Consider the following 15,649-nt stretch of genomic DNA (forward strand, 5'->3'; position numbering starts at 1 on the left):
AGTTGACGTGGTTAACGTGCTGTAGTTGACGTGTTAACGTGCTGACGTGGTTAACGTGCTGTAGTTGACGTGGTTAACGTGCTATAGTTGACCTGGTTAACGTGCTCTAGTTGACGTGGTTAACGTGCTGTAGCTGACGTGGTTAACGTGCTGACGTGGTTAACGTGCTGTAGTTGACGTGGTTAACGTGCTGACGTGGTTAACGTGCTGTAGTTGACGTGGTTAACGTGCTGTAGTTGACGTGGTTAACGTGCTGTAGTTGACGTGGTTAACGTGCTGTAGTTGACGTGGTTAACGTGCTGTAGCTGACGTGGTTAACGTGCTGTAGCTGACGTGGTTAACGTGCTGTAGTTGACGTGGTTAACGTGCTATAGTTGACGTGGTTAACGTGCTGTAGTTGACGTGGTTAACGTGCTGTAGCTGACGTGGTTAACGTGCTGTAGCTGACGTGGTTAACGTGCTGTAGTTGACGTGGTTAACGTGCTGTAGTTGACGTGGTTAACGTGCTGTAGTTGACGTGGTTAACGTGCTGTAGTTGACGTGGTTAACGTGCTGTAGTTGACGTGGTTAACGTGCTGTAGTTGACGTGGTTAACGTGCTGTAGTTGACGTGGTTAACGTGCTGACGTGGTTAACGTACTGTAGTTGACGTGGTTAACGTGCTGTAGTTGACGTGGTTAACGTGCTGTAGTTGACGTGGTTAACGTGCTGTAGTTGACGTGGTTAACGTGCTATAGTTGACGTGGTTAACGTGCTGTAGTTGACGTGGTTAACGTGCTGTAGTTGACGTGGTTAACGTGCTGTAGTTGACGTGGTTAACGTGCTGTAGTTGACGTGGTTAACGTGCTGTAGTTGACTTGGTTAACGTGCTGTAGTTGACGTGGTTAACGTGCTGACGTGGTTAACGTGCTGTAGTTGACGTGGTTAACGTGCTGACGTGTTTAACGTGCTGTAGTTGACGTGGTTAACGTGCTATAGTTGACGTGGTTAACGTGCTGTAGTTGACGTGGTTAACGTGCTGTAGTTGACGTGGTTAACGTGCTGTAGTTGACGTGGTTAACGTGCGTAGTTGACGTGGTTAACGTGCTGTAGCTGACGTGGTTAACGTGCTGTAGTTGACGTGGTTAACGTGCTGTAGTTGACGTGGTTAACGTGCTGTAGCTGACGTGGTTAACGTGCTATAGTTGACGTGGTTAACGTGCTGTAGTTGACGTGGTTAACGTGCTGTAGTTGACGTGGTTAACGTGCTGTAGTTGACGTGGTTAACGTGCTGTAGTTGACGTGGTTAACGTGCTGTAGTTGACGTGGTTAACGTGCTGACGTGGTTAACGTGCTGACGTGGTTAACGTGCTGTAGTTGACGTGGTTAACGTGCTGTAGTTGACGTGGTTAACGTGCTATAGTTGATGTGGTTAACGTGCTGTAGTTGACGTGGTTAACGTGCTGTAGTTGACGTGGTTAACGTGCTGTAGTTGACGTGGTTAACGTGCTGACGTGGTTAACGTGCTGTAGTTGACGTGGTTAACGTGCTGTAGCTGACGTGGTTAACGTGCTATAGTTGACGTGGTTAACGTGCTGTAGTTGACGTGGTTAACGTGCTGTAGTTGACGTGGTTAACGTGCTGTAGTTGACGTGGTTAGCGTGCTGTAGTTGACGTGGTTAACGTGCTGTAGTTGACGTGGTTAACGTGCTGACGTGGTTAACGTGCTGACGTGGTTAACGTGCTGTAGTTGACGTGGTTAACGTGCTGTAGTTGACGTGGTTAACGTGCTATAGTTGATGTGGTTAACGTGCTGTAGTTGACGTGGTTAACGTGCTGTAGTTGACGTGGTTAACGTGCTGTAGTTGACGTGGTTAACGTGCTATAGTTGACGTGGTTAACGTGCTGTAGTTGACGTGGTTAACGTGCTGTAGTTGACGTGGTTAACGTGCTGTAGTTGACGTGGTTAACGTGCTGTAGTTTACGTGGTTAACGTGCTGTAGTTGACGTGGTTAACGTGCTGTAGCTGACGTGGTTAACGTGCTGTAGTTGACGTGGTTAACGTGCTGTAGTTGACGTGGTTAACGTGCTGTAGTTGACGTGGTTAACGTGCTGTAGTTGACGTGGTTAACGTGCTGTAGTTGACGTGGTTAACGTGCTGTAGTTGACGTGGTTAACGTGCTGTAGTTGACGTGGTTAACGTGCTGTAGTTGACGTGGTTAACGTGCTGTAGTTGACGTGGTTAACGTGCTATAGTTGACGTGGTTAACGTGCTGTAGTTGACGTGGTTAACGTGCAGTAGTTGACGTGGTTAACGTGCTATAGTTTACGTGGTTAACGTGCTGTAGTTGACGTGGTTAACGTGCTGTAGTTGACGTGGTTAACGTGCTGACGTGGTTAACGTGCTGTAGCTGACGTGGTTAACGTGCTGACGTGGTTAACGTGCTGTAGTTGAAGTCTGCTGACGACTTTGTTAACCACTTTGAAAAGAAGGTTGACGACATCTGCTCTTCATTCACTCAGTCTACTGAGTCCACTGGTCCCACTCACACAGAACTACCCTATGCCTCTACCTCTTTCTCCCATCTTTCTCCAGGTGCAATCCTGTGACTACTGAGGTCTGAGGTCCGACCACCTGACTGCTCGTACCCATCCCCTCCTCCCTTTTCCAGACCACGTCAGGAGACCTACTCCAATTCCTCACATCTCTCATCAATTCATTCCTGACCACTGGCTGCATCCCCTCTGACTCCAAAATGGCACGAGTCACTCCCCTCCTTGACTCAATCGATGCCAAAAACTACAGACCTGTATCCCTTTATTTTCTTTCCAAAACACTTGAGCGTGATGTCTCTGATCAACTCTTTCGTTATCTCTCTCAGAACGATCTTCTTGACCCTAACCAGTCAGGCATCAAGACGGGTCACTGAACCGAGACTCCTCTTCTCCGTGTCACAGAGGCTCTCCACACTGCCAAAGCTGACTGTCTCCTCTGTTCTCATCCTCCTATATCTATCCTCTGCCTTCGACACTGTGAACCATCAGATCCTTCTCTCCACCCTCTCCGGTCTGGATGTCTCAGGCTTTGCACACTCTTGGATTGCATCCAACCTGGTAGGCTGATTTGGAGAGGATCAGTGTCTGTACTCTCACTACTGGTGTCCCCCAGGGCTAAGTTCTCGGCTCTCTCCTCTTCTCTCTATACACCAAGTTACTTGGCTCCATCATATCCTCACATGGTCTCTCCTATCACTGCTCTGCAGATTACACTTAACTTATTTTGGGGTTCCCGAGTGGCGCAGCGGTCTAAGGCACTGCATCTCAGTGCTTTAGGCGTCACTACAGACCCTGGTTCAGCGGTTTAAGGCATCTCAGTGCTTTAGGCGTCACTACAGACCCTGGTTCAGTGGTCTAAGGCACTGCATCTCAGTGCTAGAGGCGTCACTACAGACACCCTGGTTCAGCGGTCTAAGGCACTGCATCTCAGTGCTAGAGGCGTCACTACAGACCCTGGTTCAGCGGTCTAAGGCATTGCATCTCAGTGCTAGAGGCGTCACTACAGACACCCTGGTTCAGCGGTCTAAGGCACTGCATCTCAGTGCTAGAGGCGTCACTACAGACCCTGGTTCAGCGGTCTAAGGCACTGCATCTCAGTGCTAGAGGCGTCACTACAGACCCTGGTTCAGTGGTCTAAGGCACTGCATCTCAGTGCTAGAGGCGTCACTACAGACACCCTGGTTCAGTGGTCTAAGGCACTGCATCTCAGTGCTAGAGGCATCACTACAGACACCCTGGTTCAGCGGTCTAAGGCACTGCATCTCAGTGCTAGAGGCATCACTACAGACCCTGGTTCAGCGGTCTAAGGCACTGCATCTCAGTGCTGGAGGCGTCACTACAGACCCTGGTTTAGTGGTCTAAGGCACTGCATCTCAGTGCTAGAGGCATCACTACAGACACCCTGGTTCAGCGGTTTAAGGCACTGCATCTCAGTGCTAGAGGCGTCACTACAGACCCTGGTTCAGCGGTTTAAGGCCCTCCATCTCAGTGCTAGAGGAGTCACTACAGACCCTGGTTCAGCGGTCTAAGGCACTGCATCTCAGTGCTAGAGGCATCACTACAGACACCCTGGTTCAAAATCCAGGCTGTATCACAACCGTCCGATATTGGGAGTCCCATAGGGCGGCGCACAATTGTCCGGGTTTGGCCGGGGTAGGCCGGCATTGTGAATACGAATTTGTTCTAAACTGACTTGTCTAGTTAAATAAAGGTTAAATAAAAAATAAATGATCCTTCCCCCTTCTGACACCCAGCTGACGTACCTGGCAGATATCAAATCATATTCTATTGGTCACATACACATATTTAGCAGATGTTATTGCGGTTGTAGCGAAATGCTTGTGTTCCCAGCTCCAACAGAGCAGTAATATCTAACAATTCACATACAATACACACAAATCTAAAAGTAAAATAACGGAATTAAGAAACATATAAATATTAACACGAGCAATGTCGGAGTGGCATTGACTAAAATACAGTAGTATAGAATACATTATATACATATGAGATGAGTAAAGCAGTATGTAAACATTATTAAAGTGGCCAGTGATTCCATGTATATAGGGCAGCAGCCTCTAAGGTGCAGGGTTCAGTAACCGGGTGGTAGCCGGCTAGTCTGATGGCCTTGAGATAGAAGCTGTTTTTCAGTCTCTCCGCCCCAGCTTTGATGCACCTGTACTGACCTCGCCTTCTGGATGATAGTGGGGTGAACAGGCTGTGGCTCAGGTGGTTGCTGTCCTTGATGATCTTTCTGGCCTTCCTGTGACATCGAGTGCTGTAGGTGTCCTGGAGGGCAGGTAGTGTGCCTCCGGTGATCCCCTCTCCATTCCCAATGAACCTCAGAGTGCTTGATGGGCGCTCTATAGGCAGAGTTGGTCAGACCGCACCACCCTCTGGAGAGCCCTGCGGTTGCGTGCGGTGCAGTTGCCGTACCAGGCAGTGATAGAGCACAACAAGATGCTCTCAATTGTGCATCTGCAAGAGTTTGTGAGGGTCTTAGGGGCCAAGCCAAATTTCTTCAGCCTCCTGAGGTTGAAGTGCGCTGTTGTGCCTTCTTCACTACGCTGACTGTGTGGATGGACAATTTCAGATTGTCAGTGATGTGTACGCCGAGGAACTTAAAACGTTCCACTTTCTCCACTGCGGTCCTGTCGATGTGGATAGGGGCATGTTCCCTCTGCTGTGTCCTGAATTTCACGATCAGCTCCTTCGTTTTTTTTATGTTGAGAGAGAGGTTATTTTCCTGGCCCCAATCTGCCAGAGCCCTCACCTCCTCCCTGTAGGCTCTCTCGTCATTGTTGCTAATCAGGCCTACTACTGTTGTGTCGTCTGCAAACTTGATGATTGAGTTGGAGGCGTGCATGGCCACGCAGTCATGGGTGAATAGGGAGTAAAGGAGAGGGCTGAGAACGCACCCTTGTGGGGCCTCTGTGCTGAGGATTAGCGAAGTGGAGGTGTTGTTTCCTACATTCACCACCTAGGGGCAGCCCGTCAGGAAGTCCAGGACCTAGTTGCACAGGGCGGGGTTCAGACCCAGGACCCTGAAGTTAATGATGAGGTTGGAGGGTACTATGGTGTTGAAGGCTGAGCAGTCAGTGAACAGTCAGTGAACAGCATTCTTACGTAGGTATTCCTCTTGTCCAGATGGGATAGGGCAGTGCGCAGTGTGATGGCGATTGCATCGTCTGTGGATCTATTGGGGCGGTAAGCAAATTGAAGTGGGTCTAGGGTGTCAGGTAAGGTAGAGGTGATATGATCCTTAACTAGCCTCTCAAAGCACTTCATGATGACAGAAGTGAGTGCTACGGGGCGATAGTCATTTAGTTACCTTTGCTTTCTGGGTACAGGAACAATGGTGGACATCTTGAAGAAAGTGGGGAAAGCAGACTGGGATAGGGAGAGATTGAATATGTCCGTAAACAATCCAGCCAGCTGGTCAGCGCATGCTCTGAGGACTCGGCTAGGGATGCCGTCTGGGCCGGCATCCTTGTGAGGGTTATCATGCTTAAATGTCTTACTCACGTCGGCCACGAAGAACGAGAGCCCACAGACCTGGCTGCGTCTGTGGCACTGTGTTATCCTCAAAGTGATCGAAGAAGGTGTTTAGCTTGTCCGAGAGTGAGACGTCGGTGTCCGCAACGTGGCTGGTTTTCCCTTTGTAATCCGTGATTGCCTGTAGACCCTTCCACATACGCTTCGAGCCGTTGAATTGCGACTCCACTTTTTCTCTGTACTGACATTTTGTTGTTTGATTGCCTTACGGAGGGAATAACTACACTCTTTGTATTCAACCATATTCCCAGTTACCTTGCCATGGTAAAATGTGGTGGTTTGCGTTTTTAGATGGCAACATCTGCGCGAATGTTGCCATCTATCCACGGTTTCTGGTTTGGGTACCGTGGGAACAACATCCCCTATACACTTCCTGATTAACTCAGTCACCGTGTCCGTGTATACGTCAATGATATTCTCAGAGGCACTGATGTTGGGCGATTAGGCCTGGCTCGCAGTCGATGTTCCAATTCATCCCAAAGGTGTTCGATGGGGTTGAGGTCAGGGTTCTGTGCAGGCCAGTCAAGTGCTTCCACACCGATCTCGACAAACCATTTCTGCATGGGGGCATTGTCATGCTGAAACATGAAAGGGGCTTCGCCAAACTGTTGCCACAAAGTTGGAAGCAAAGAATCATCTGGAATGTCATTGTGTGCTGTAGCATTAAGATATCCCTTCACTGGAACTAAGGGGCCCGAACCATGAAAAACAGCCCCGGACCATTATTCCTCCTCTACCAAACTTTATATTTTTTACATTTTACATTTTAGTCATTTAGCAGACACTCTTATCCAGAGCAACTTACAGTAGTGAATGCATACATTTCATTTCATGCTGTATTTATTTTTTATTTTTTGTACTGGCCCCCTGTGGGAATCAAACCCACAACCCTGGCATTGCACACACCATGCTGGCGTTGCAAACACCATGCTCTACCAACTGAGCCACAGGGAAGACCAGTCGGCACTATGCATTGGGGCAGGTAGCATTGTCCTGGCATCAAACCCAGATTCGTCCATTGGACTGCCAGATGGTGAAGTGTGAGAGTCCATTGACGGCGAGCTTTACACCACTCCAGCCAACGCTTGGCATTGCGTATGGTGATCTTAGGCTTGTGTGCGGCTGCTTGCCCATGGAAACTCATTTCATGACGCTTCTGTCGAACAGTTCTTGTGCTGATTTTGCTTCCAGATCAGTTTGGAACTTGTTAGTTAGTGTTGCAACCCGAGGACAGACGATTTTTACATACTACATACTTGCTACATAGAGCACTCGGTGAGCTTGTGTGGCCTACCACTTCACGGCTGAACCGTTGTTGCTCTTAGACATTTCCACTTCACAATAACAGCACTTACAGTTGACCGGGGCAGCTCTAACAGGGCAGAAATTTGATGAACTGACTTGTTGGAAAGGTGGCATCCTATGACGGTACCACATTGAAAGCCACTGAGCTCTTCAGTAAGGCCATTCTACTGCCAATGTTTGTCTCAGGAGATTGCATGGCTGTGTGCTTGATTTTTCCACCTGTCAGCAATGGGTGTGTCTGAAATAGCAGAATCCAATCCTTTGAAGGGGAGTCCACATACCTTTGTGTATATATAGTGTATCCTATGATAAACACACTAACTGTAAGTCGCTTTGGATAAGAGCAACTGCTAAATGACTAAAATGTAAACTAACCGAGTGGACTGCGTTTTGTAGACTTTACTCATTGCACATGTTTAGAAGGAGTGCAAGGGTAAATTGAGTTTTGCACAGGTGCACTTGACAGAGTAGGCGTTCCCTAACGGAAATATGCAAATAAATGCTAGAACGCGCCAATAGGAACTCACTAGCTCGTGCTTGACTCTGCCCACCTTCTTGCTTGTTCTGCCCACTATGATTAATTTGCTCTCATTGGAAATGACAGGGTTAGGGTTAGGGGTTAGGGTTAGGGTCAAGGTTAGGGGTTAGGGTTAGGGGTTAGGGTCAGGGTTAGGGTCAGGGTTAGGGGTTAGGGTTAGGGTTAAGGGTTAGGGTTAGGGTCAGGGTTAGGGGTTAGGGTCAGGGGTTAGGGTCAGGGTTAGGGTCAGGGTCAGGGTTAGGGTCAGGGTCAGGGTTAGGGGTTAGGGGTTAGGCTCTGGTCTAGCTTGGGTTAGTTATAAACATCTTTAGGGGTCAGGGTCAGGGTTAGGGTCAGGGGTAGGGTTAGGGGTTAGGGTCAGGGTTAGGGGTTAGGGTCAGGGGTTAGGGTCAGGGTTAGGGTCAGGGTCAGGGTTAGGGTCAGGGTCAGGGTTAGGGGTCAGGGTTAGGGGTTAGGGTCAGGGGTTAGGGTTAAGGGTTAGGGTTAGGGTCAGGGTTAGGGGTTAGGGTCAGGGGTTAGGGTCAGGGTTAGGGTCAGGGTCAGGGTTAGGGTCAGGGTCAGGGTTAGGGTCAGGGTCAGGGGTTAGGGTCAGGGGTTAGGGTCAGGGGTTAGGGTCAGGGTCAGGGTTAGGGGTTAGGGTCAGGGTTAGGGTCAGGGTCAGGGTTAGGGTCAGGGGTTAGGGTCAGGGGTTAGGGTCAGGGGTTAGGGTTAGGGTCAGGGTTAGGGGTTAGGGTCAGGGGTTAGGGTCAGGGTTAGGGTCAGGGTTAGGGTCAGGGTCAGGGTTAGGGTCAGGGTCAGGGGTTAGGGTCAGGGGTTAGGGTCAGGGGTTAGGGTCAGGGTCAGGGTTAGGGTCAGGGTCAGGGTTAGGGGTCAGGGTCAGGGTTAGGGTCAGGGGTAGGGTTAGGGGTTAGGGTCAGGGTCAGGGTTAGGGGTTAGGGTCAGGGTTAGGGTCAGGGTCAGGGTTAGGGTCAGGGTCAGGGTTAGGGGTCAGGGTTAGGGGTCAGGCTCTGGTCTAGCTTGGGTTAGTTATAAACATCTTTGGTTAACATAAACAGAAGTCTGAACAGGAAGTTTTGTTGTTGACATACTATACTGTAGGTACTGCAGGTTGTTGACATGTACTATATTGTAGGTACTATATTGTACTTTTACTATACTGTATGTTGTTGACATATACTGTACTATACTGTAGGTTGTTGACATGTACTGTAGGTTGTTGACATGTACTGTACTATACTGTAGGTTGTTGACATATACTGTACTATACTGTAGGTTGTTGACATGTACTGTAGGTTGTTGACATATACTGTACTATACTGTAGGTTGTTGACATGTACTGTAGGTTGTTGACATGTACTGTACTGTTTTGCATTATACTGTAGGTACTCTAGGTTGCATGTGTGGTGGGACCATAGACTTTATTTGACATGATTGGGTCAGACCTGGCCATGTAGTATAGGAGCTGTTCTACTAGGTGCTTAGTAAGCTATTAGTACACTATGTAATGTAAAATGTATTCCAGATGAAGGACACTCTAGTCCAGGTGTTGCAACAGAATGCTGAGGAGGCAGAGCTGCTACAGACAGAACGACAGATGATGGAGACAGAAAGAGTACGTACATTGTTTTGTGTTATCTATAGGTTGGATATATGTTATATACACTGAGTGTACAAAACATTAGGAACACCTGCACTTTTCCATTGACATATAGAGTGACCAGGTGAAAGCTATGACCCCTTATTGACGTCACTTCAAATCAGTGTAGATGAAGGGGAGGAGACGGGTTGAACGATTGTTAAGCCTGGAGACGACAGAGACACGGATTGTGTGTGTCTGCCATTCACAGGGTAAATAGGCAAGACAGCAGATTTAAGTTACATTGAACGGGGTGTGGTAGTAAGTGCCAGGCGCACCAGTTTGAGTGTGTTAAGAAATCAAATCAAATTTTATTGAACACATGCGCCGAATACAACAGGTGTAGACTTTACAGTGAAATACTTACTTACGAGCCCATTCCCAACAATGCAGTTAAAAAATATATGACTTATATTTGCTAAATAAAAAGGAAATGGTAACACAGTAAAACCAATAATGAGGCTATATACAGGAAGTACCGGTACTGAGTCAATGTGCAGTGGTACCAGGTAGTAATGAGGCTATATACAGGAAGTACCGGTACTGAGTCAATGTGCGGTGGTACCAGGTAGTAATGAGGCTATATACAGGAAGTACCGGTACTGAGTCAATGTGCAGTGGTACCAGGTAGTAATGAGGCTATATACAGGAAGTACCGGTACTGAGTCAATGTGCAGTGGTACCAGGTAGTAATGAAGCTATATACAGGAAGTACCGATACTGAGTCAATGTGCAGTGGTACCAGGTAGTAATGAGGCTATATACAGGAAGTACCGGTACTGAGTCAATGTGCAGTGGTACCAGGTAGTAATGAGGCTATATACACGAAGTACCGGTACTGAGTCAATGTGCAGTGGTACCAGGTAGTAATGAAGCTATATACAGGAAGTACCGATACTGAGTCAATGTGCAGTGGTACCAGGTAGTAATGAGGCTATATACAGGAAGTACCGGTACTGAGTCAATGTGCAGTGGTACCAGGTAGTAATGAGGCTATATACAGGAAGTACCAGTACTGAATGAATGTGCAGTGGTACCAGGTAGTAATGAGGCTATATACAGGAAGTACCAGTACTGAATGAATGTGCAGTGGTACCAGGTAGTAATGAGGCTATATACAGGAAGTACCAGTACTGAATGAATGTGCAGTGGTACCAGGTAGTAATGAGGCTATATACAGGAAGTACCAGTACTGAATGAATGTGCAGTGGTACCAGGTAGTAATGAGGCTATATACAGGAAGTACCAGTACTGAATGAATGTGCAGTGGTACCAGGTAGTAATGAGGCTATATACAGGAAGTACCAGTACTGAATGAATGTGCAGTGGTACCAGGTAGTAATGAGGCTATATACAGGAAGTACCAGTACTGAATGAATGTGCAGTGGTACCAGGTAGTAATGAGGCTATATACAGGAAGTACCAGTACTGAATGAATGTGCAGTGGTACCAGGTAGTAATGAGGCTATATACAGGAAGTACCAGTACTGAATGAATGTGCAGTGGTACCAGGTAGTAATGAGGCTATATACAGGAAGTACCAGTACTGAATGAATGTGCAGTGGTACCAGGTAGTAATGAGGCTATATACAGGAAGTACCAGTACTGAATGAATGTGCAGTGGTACCAGGTAGTAATGAGGCTATATACAAGGAGTACCAGTACTGAATGAATGTGCAAGGGTACGAGGTAGTTGAGGTAATACAGTATGTAATGTACACATGGGTAGGGGTAAAAGTGACTAGGCAATCAAGATGGATAATAAACAGAGTAGCAGCAGTGTATATGGTGAGTGTGAAAGAGTGTGAAATGTGTCTGTGTGAGTGTGTGTGGCACCAATATGCATGTGTGTGTGTGTGAGCAGCGTATGTAGGTGTGTGTGTGTGTGTGTGTGTGTGTGTGTGTGTGTGTGTGTGTGTGTGTGTGTGTGTGTGTGTGTGTGAGTGCGTGGGTAGAGTTTAGGACCTTCCTCTGACACCGCCTGGTATAGATGTCCTGGATGGCAGGGATTTCGGCCCCAGTGATGTACTGGGCCGTACACAGAAGCCGAACAGTTGCCATACCAAGTGGTGATGCAGCCAGTCAAGATACTTTCAATGGCGCAGCTGTAGATCATTTTGAGGATCTGAGGGCCTATGCCAAATCCTTTCAGCCTCCTAAGGGGAAGATGAGTTGTCGTGCCCTCTTCATGACGTATTTTGGTGAGGATTAGCATGGCGGATGTGTTGTTACCTACCCTTATCACCTTAAATCTGCTTGAAAATCTATTGCAATATCTGAAAATGGCTGTCCAGCAATGATCAACAAACAAAATGGCTGTCCAGCAATGATCAACAAACAAAATGGCTGTCCAGCAATGATCAACAAACAAAATGGCTGTCCAGCAATGATCAACAAACAAAATGGCTGTCCAGCAATGATCAACAAACACAATGGCTGTCCAACAATGATCAACAAACAAAATGGCTGTCCAACAATGATCAACAAACAAAATGGCTGTCCAACAATGATCAACAAACACAATGGCTGTCCAACAATGATCAATAAACAATTTTACGGAACTTAATTTTTTTTTAGAATGATGGGCAAATGTTGCACAATCCTGTCATAGTCGTGTCTCCGGGGTATCTTCTCCTCCACCTCCCTGTCCGGGGGGGGTATCTTCTCCTCCCTGTCCGGGGGGGGTATCTTCTCCTCCCTGTCCGGGGGGGGTATCTTCTCCTCCCTGTCCGGGGGGGGGGTTATCTTCTCCTCCCTGTCCGGGGGGGTATCTTCTCCTCCACCTCCCTGTCCGGGGGGGGTATCTTCTCCTCCACCTCCCTGTCCGGGGGGGGGGTATCTTCTCCTCCACCTCCCTGTCCGGGGGGGGGGGGGGGGTATCTTCTCCTGCTGACAATATTTGGGTCAGTGATTCTGTCATAGTCGTGTGTGTAGGTGGCAGGGAAGTCAGGCGCAGGAGAAACCAACTTGGTTAAACTGGCGTAGTTTCATTAACAAAAAACTCCAAAACCAACGTACAAAAATAACATGGGTAAAACTAACCCGTCGCACACCGATACAACGTAACATAACATACAAACAATCACTGACAAGGACATGAGGGGAACCAGAGGGTTAAATACACAACATGTAATGAATGGAATTGGAACCAGGTGTGTAGGGAGACAAAACCAATGGATAATGAAAAACTGATCAATGATGGCTAGAAGACCGGTGACGTCGACCGCCGAGCACCGCCCGAACAAGGAGGGGCATCGACTTCAGGAGAAGTCGTGACAAATCCAGGTGTGTAAAGCTCTTAGAGATTTACCCAGAAAGACTCACTGCTGTATTCACTGCCAAAGGTGATTCTACAGAGTATTGACTAAAGGGTGTGAATATTTAAATGATTTAAATTATATATTTCTGTATTTAATTTTTAATAAATTTGCAAACATTTCAAAAAACATGTTTTCACTTTGTCATTATGGGTTATTGTGTGTAGATGGGTGAGAAAACAAATACATGTAATCCATTTTGAATTCAGGCTGTAACACAACAAAAAGTCATTACTTCAAGGTGTATAAATACTTTCTGAAGGCACTGTAAATACATTGCATTCGGGAAAGTATTCAGACATCTTGACTTTTTCCACATTTTGTTAAATTACAGCCGTATTCTAAAATGGATTAAATAAATAAAACATCTCATAAATCTACACACATTACACCATGATGACAAAGCAAAAACAGGTTTTTAGTCATTTTTGCAAATGTATTAAGACCCTTTGCTATGAGACTTGAAATTGAGCTCAGGTGCATCCTGTTTCCATTGATCAGCCTTGAGATGTTTCTACAACTTGATTGGTGTCAACCTGTGGTAAATTCAATAGACTGGACACGATTTGGAAAGGCACACACCTCTCTGTATAAGGTCCCACAGTTGACAGTACATGTCAAACCAAAAATCATGCCATAAGGTCGAAGGAATTGTCTGTAGAGCTCTGAGACAGGATTATGTTGAGGCACAGAACTGGGAAAGGGTACCAAAAATTGTCTGCAGCATTGAAGGTCCGCAAGAACACAGTGGCCTCCATCATTTTTAAATGGAAGAAGTAATCGGGGTAGAAGGGCCTTGGTCAGGGAGGAGATCAAGAAGCCGATGGTCATTCTGACAGAGCTCCATAGTTATTCTGTGGAGATGGGAGAACCTTCCAGAAGGAAAACAATCTCTGTAGCACTCCACCAATCAGGCCTTTATGATAGAGTGGCCAGACGGATGCCACTCCTCAGTAAAAGGCACATGACAGCCCGCTTGGAGTTTGCCAAATGGCACCTAAAGGACTCTCAGACCATGAGAAACAAGATTCTCTGGTCTGATGATACCAAGATTCAACTCTTTGGCATGAATGCCAAGCGTCACGTCTGGAGGAAACCTGGCACCATGCCTACGGTGAAGCATGGTGGTGGCAGCATCATACTGTAGGGATGTTTTTCAGCGGCAGAGACTGGGAGACTAGTCAGGATCGAGGGAAAGATGAACGGAGCAAAGTACAGAGAGATCCTTTATGAAAACCTGCTCCAGAGCACTCCATACCTCAGACTGGGGTGAAGGTTCAACTTCCAACAGGACAACGACCCTAAGCACACAGCCAAGACAACACAGGAGTGACTTCGGGACAAGTCTCTGAATGTCCTTCAGTGGCCCAGCCAGAGCATGGACTTGAACCCGATCGAACATCTCTGGAGAGACCTGAAAATAGCTGTGCAGCAACGCTCCAACCTGACAGAACTTGAGAGGATCTGCAGAGAAGAATGGGAGAAACTCCCCAAATACAGGTGTGCCAAGCTTGTAGCGCCATACTCAAGAAGACTCGAGGCTGCAATCACTGCAAAAGGTGCTTCAACAAAGTACTGAGTAAAGGGTCTGAATTCGTATGTAAATGTAACATTTCTGTACATTTGTTTTTATACATTTGGAAAAATGTCTAAAAGCCTGTTTTTTCTTTGTCCTTATGTGGTACTGCTCCCAAGTGGCGCTGTGGTCTAAGACACTGCATCTCAGTGCTAGAGGGGTCACGACAGACAACCTGGTTCAAATCCAGACTGTATCACAAATGGCCGTGAATGGGCGGCGCACAATTGGCCCAGCGTCGTCCGAGTTTGGCCGGTGTAGGCCATCATTGGAAATAAGAATTTGTTCTTAACCGACTTGCATAGTTAAATTAACATTAAATGAAAAAGATTGTGTGTAGATTGATGAGGAAAAAAAACACATTTTAATCTATTTTAGAATAAAGGGTGTAACGTAAGGAAGTCAAGGGGTCTGAATACTTTCCAAATGCACTGTATATACACTACCGGCCAGCATCCCAGAGTCGCCTCTTCACTGTTGACGTTGAGACATGTATTTTGCTATTTAATGAAGCTGCCAGTTGAGGACTTGTGAGGCGTCTGTTTCTCAAATATACACTAATGTACTTGTCCTCTAGACTGATTGAGTTTCAGAAGAAATGATCACTCGGCTACGCATAATGTCAATATGCCTTCTCCATTGTTGCTTTGATAAGGGATTATTGTCTTATTTCACTGTAGAGCCTCCAGCCCTGCTCAATATGCCTTAGCTAACCCTTTAGTTCCACCTCCCACACATGCAGTGACCTCACCTGGTTTAAATGATATTTCTAGAGACAATATCTCTCTCATCATCACTCAGTGCATAGGTTTACTTCCACTGTATTCACATCCTACCATACCTTTGTCTGTACATTATGCCTTGAATCTATTCTACCGTGCCCAGAAACATGCTCCTTTTACTCTCTGTTCCGAACGTACTAGACGACCTGTACTTACAGCCTTTAGCCGTACCCTTATCCTACTCCTCCTCTGTTTCTCTGGTGATGTAGAGGTTAATCCAGGCCCTGCAGTGCCCAGCTCCCCTCCTATTCCCCAGGCGCTTTCATTTGTTGACTTCTGTAACCGTAAAAACATTGGTTTCATGCATGTTAACATTAGAAGCCTACTCCCTAAGTTTGTTTTATTCACTGCTTTAGCACACTCTGCCAACCCGGATGTCTTAGCCGTGTCTGAATCCTGGCTTAGGAAG

General features: G+C 46.9%; 1 protein-coding gene across 2 annotated transcripts in view; it reads left to right on the forward strand.

The window, feature by feature from the left end:
* The window catches only part of efcc1 (EF-hand and coiled-coil domain containing 1), a 67,954-nt gene that overhangs the window by 37,218 nt on the left and 15,087 nt on the right, over positions 1 to 15,649 (forward strand). The window contains exon 7 of one of the 2 annotated variants that reach the window (XM_082967772.1): positions 9,452 to 9,541. The exons of the other annotated variant lie outside the window; for it this stretch is intronic. Coding sequence (XP_082823898.1) covers positions 9,452 to 9,541 — 90 coding nt within the window. The remainder of the gene's footprint in view (positions 1 to 9,451; positions 9,542 to 15,649) is intronic. 2 annotated transcript variants of the gene reach the window in all.

This window comes from Salmo salar, chromosome 22, assembly GCF_965601325.2.
Source record: "Salmo salar chromosome 22, fSalSal1, whole genome shotgun sequence".
NCBI lineage: Eukaryota > Metazoa > Chordata > Actinopteri > Salmoniformes > Salmonidae > Salmo > Salmo salar.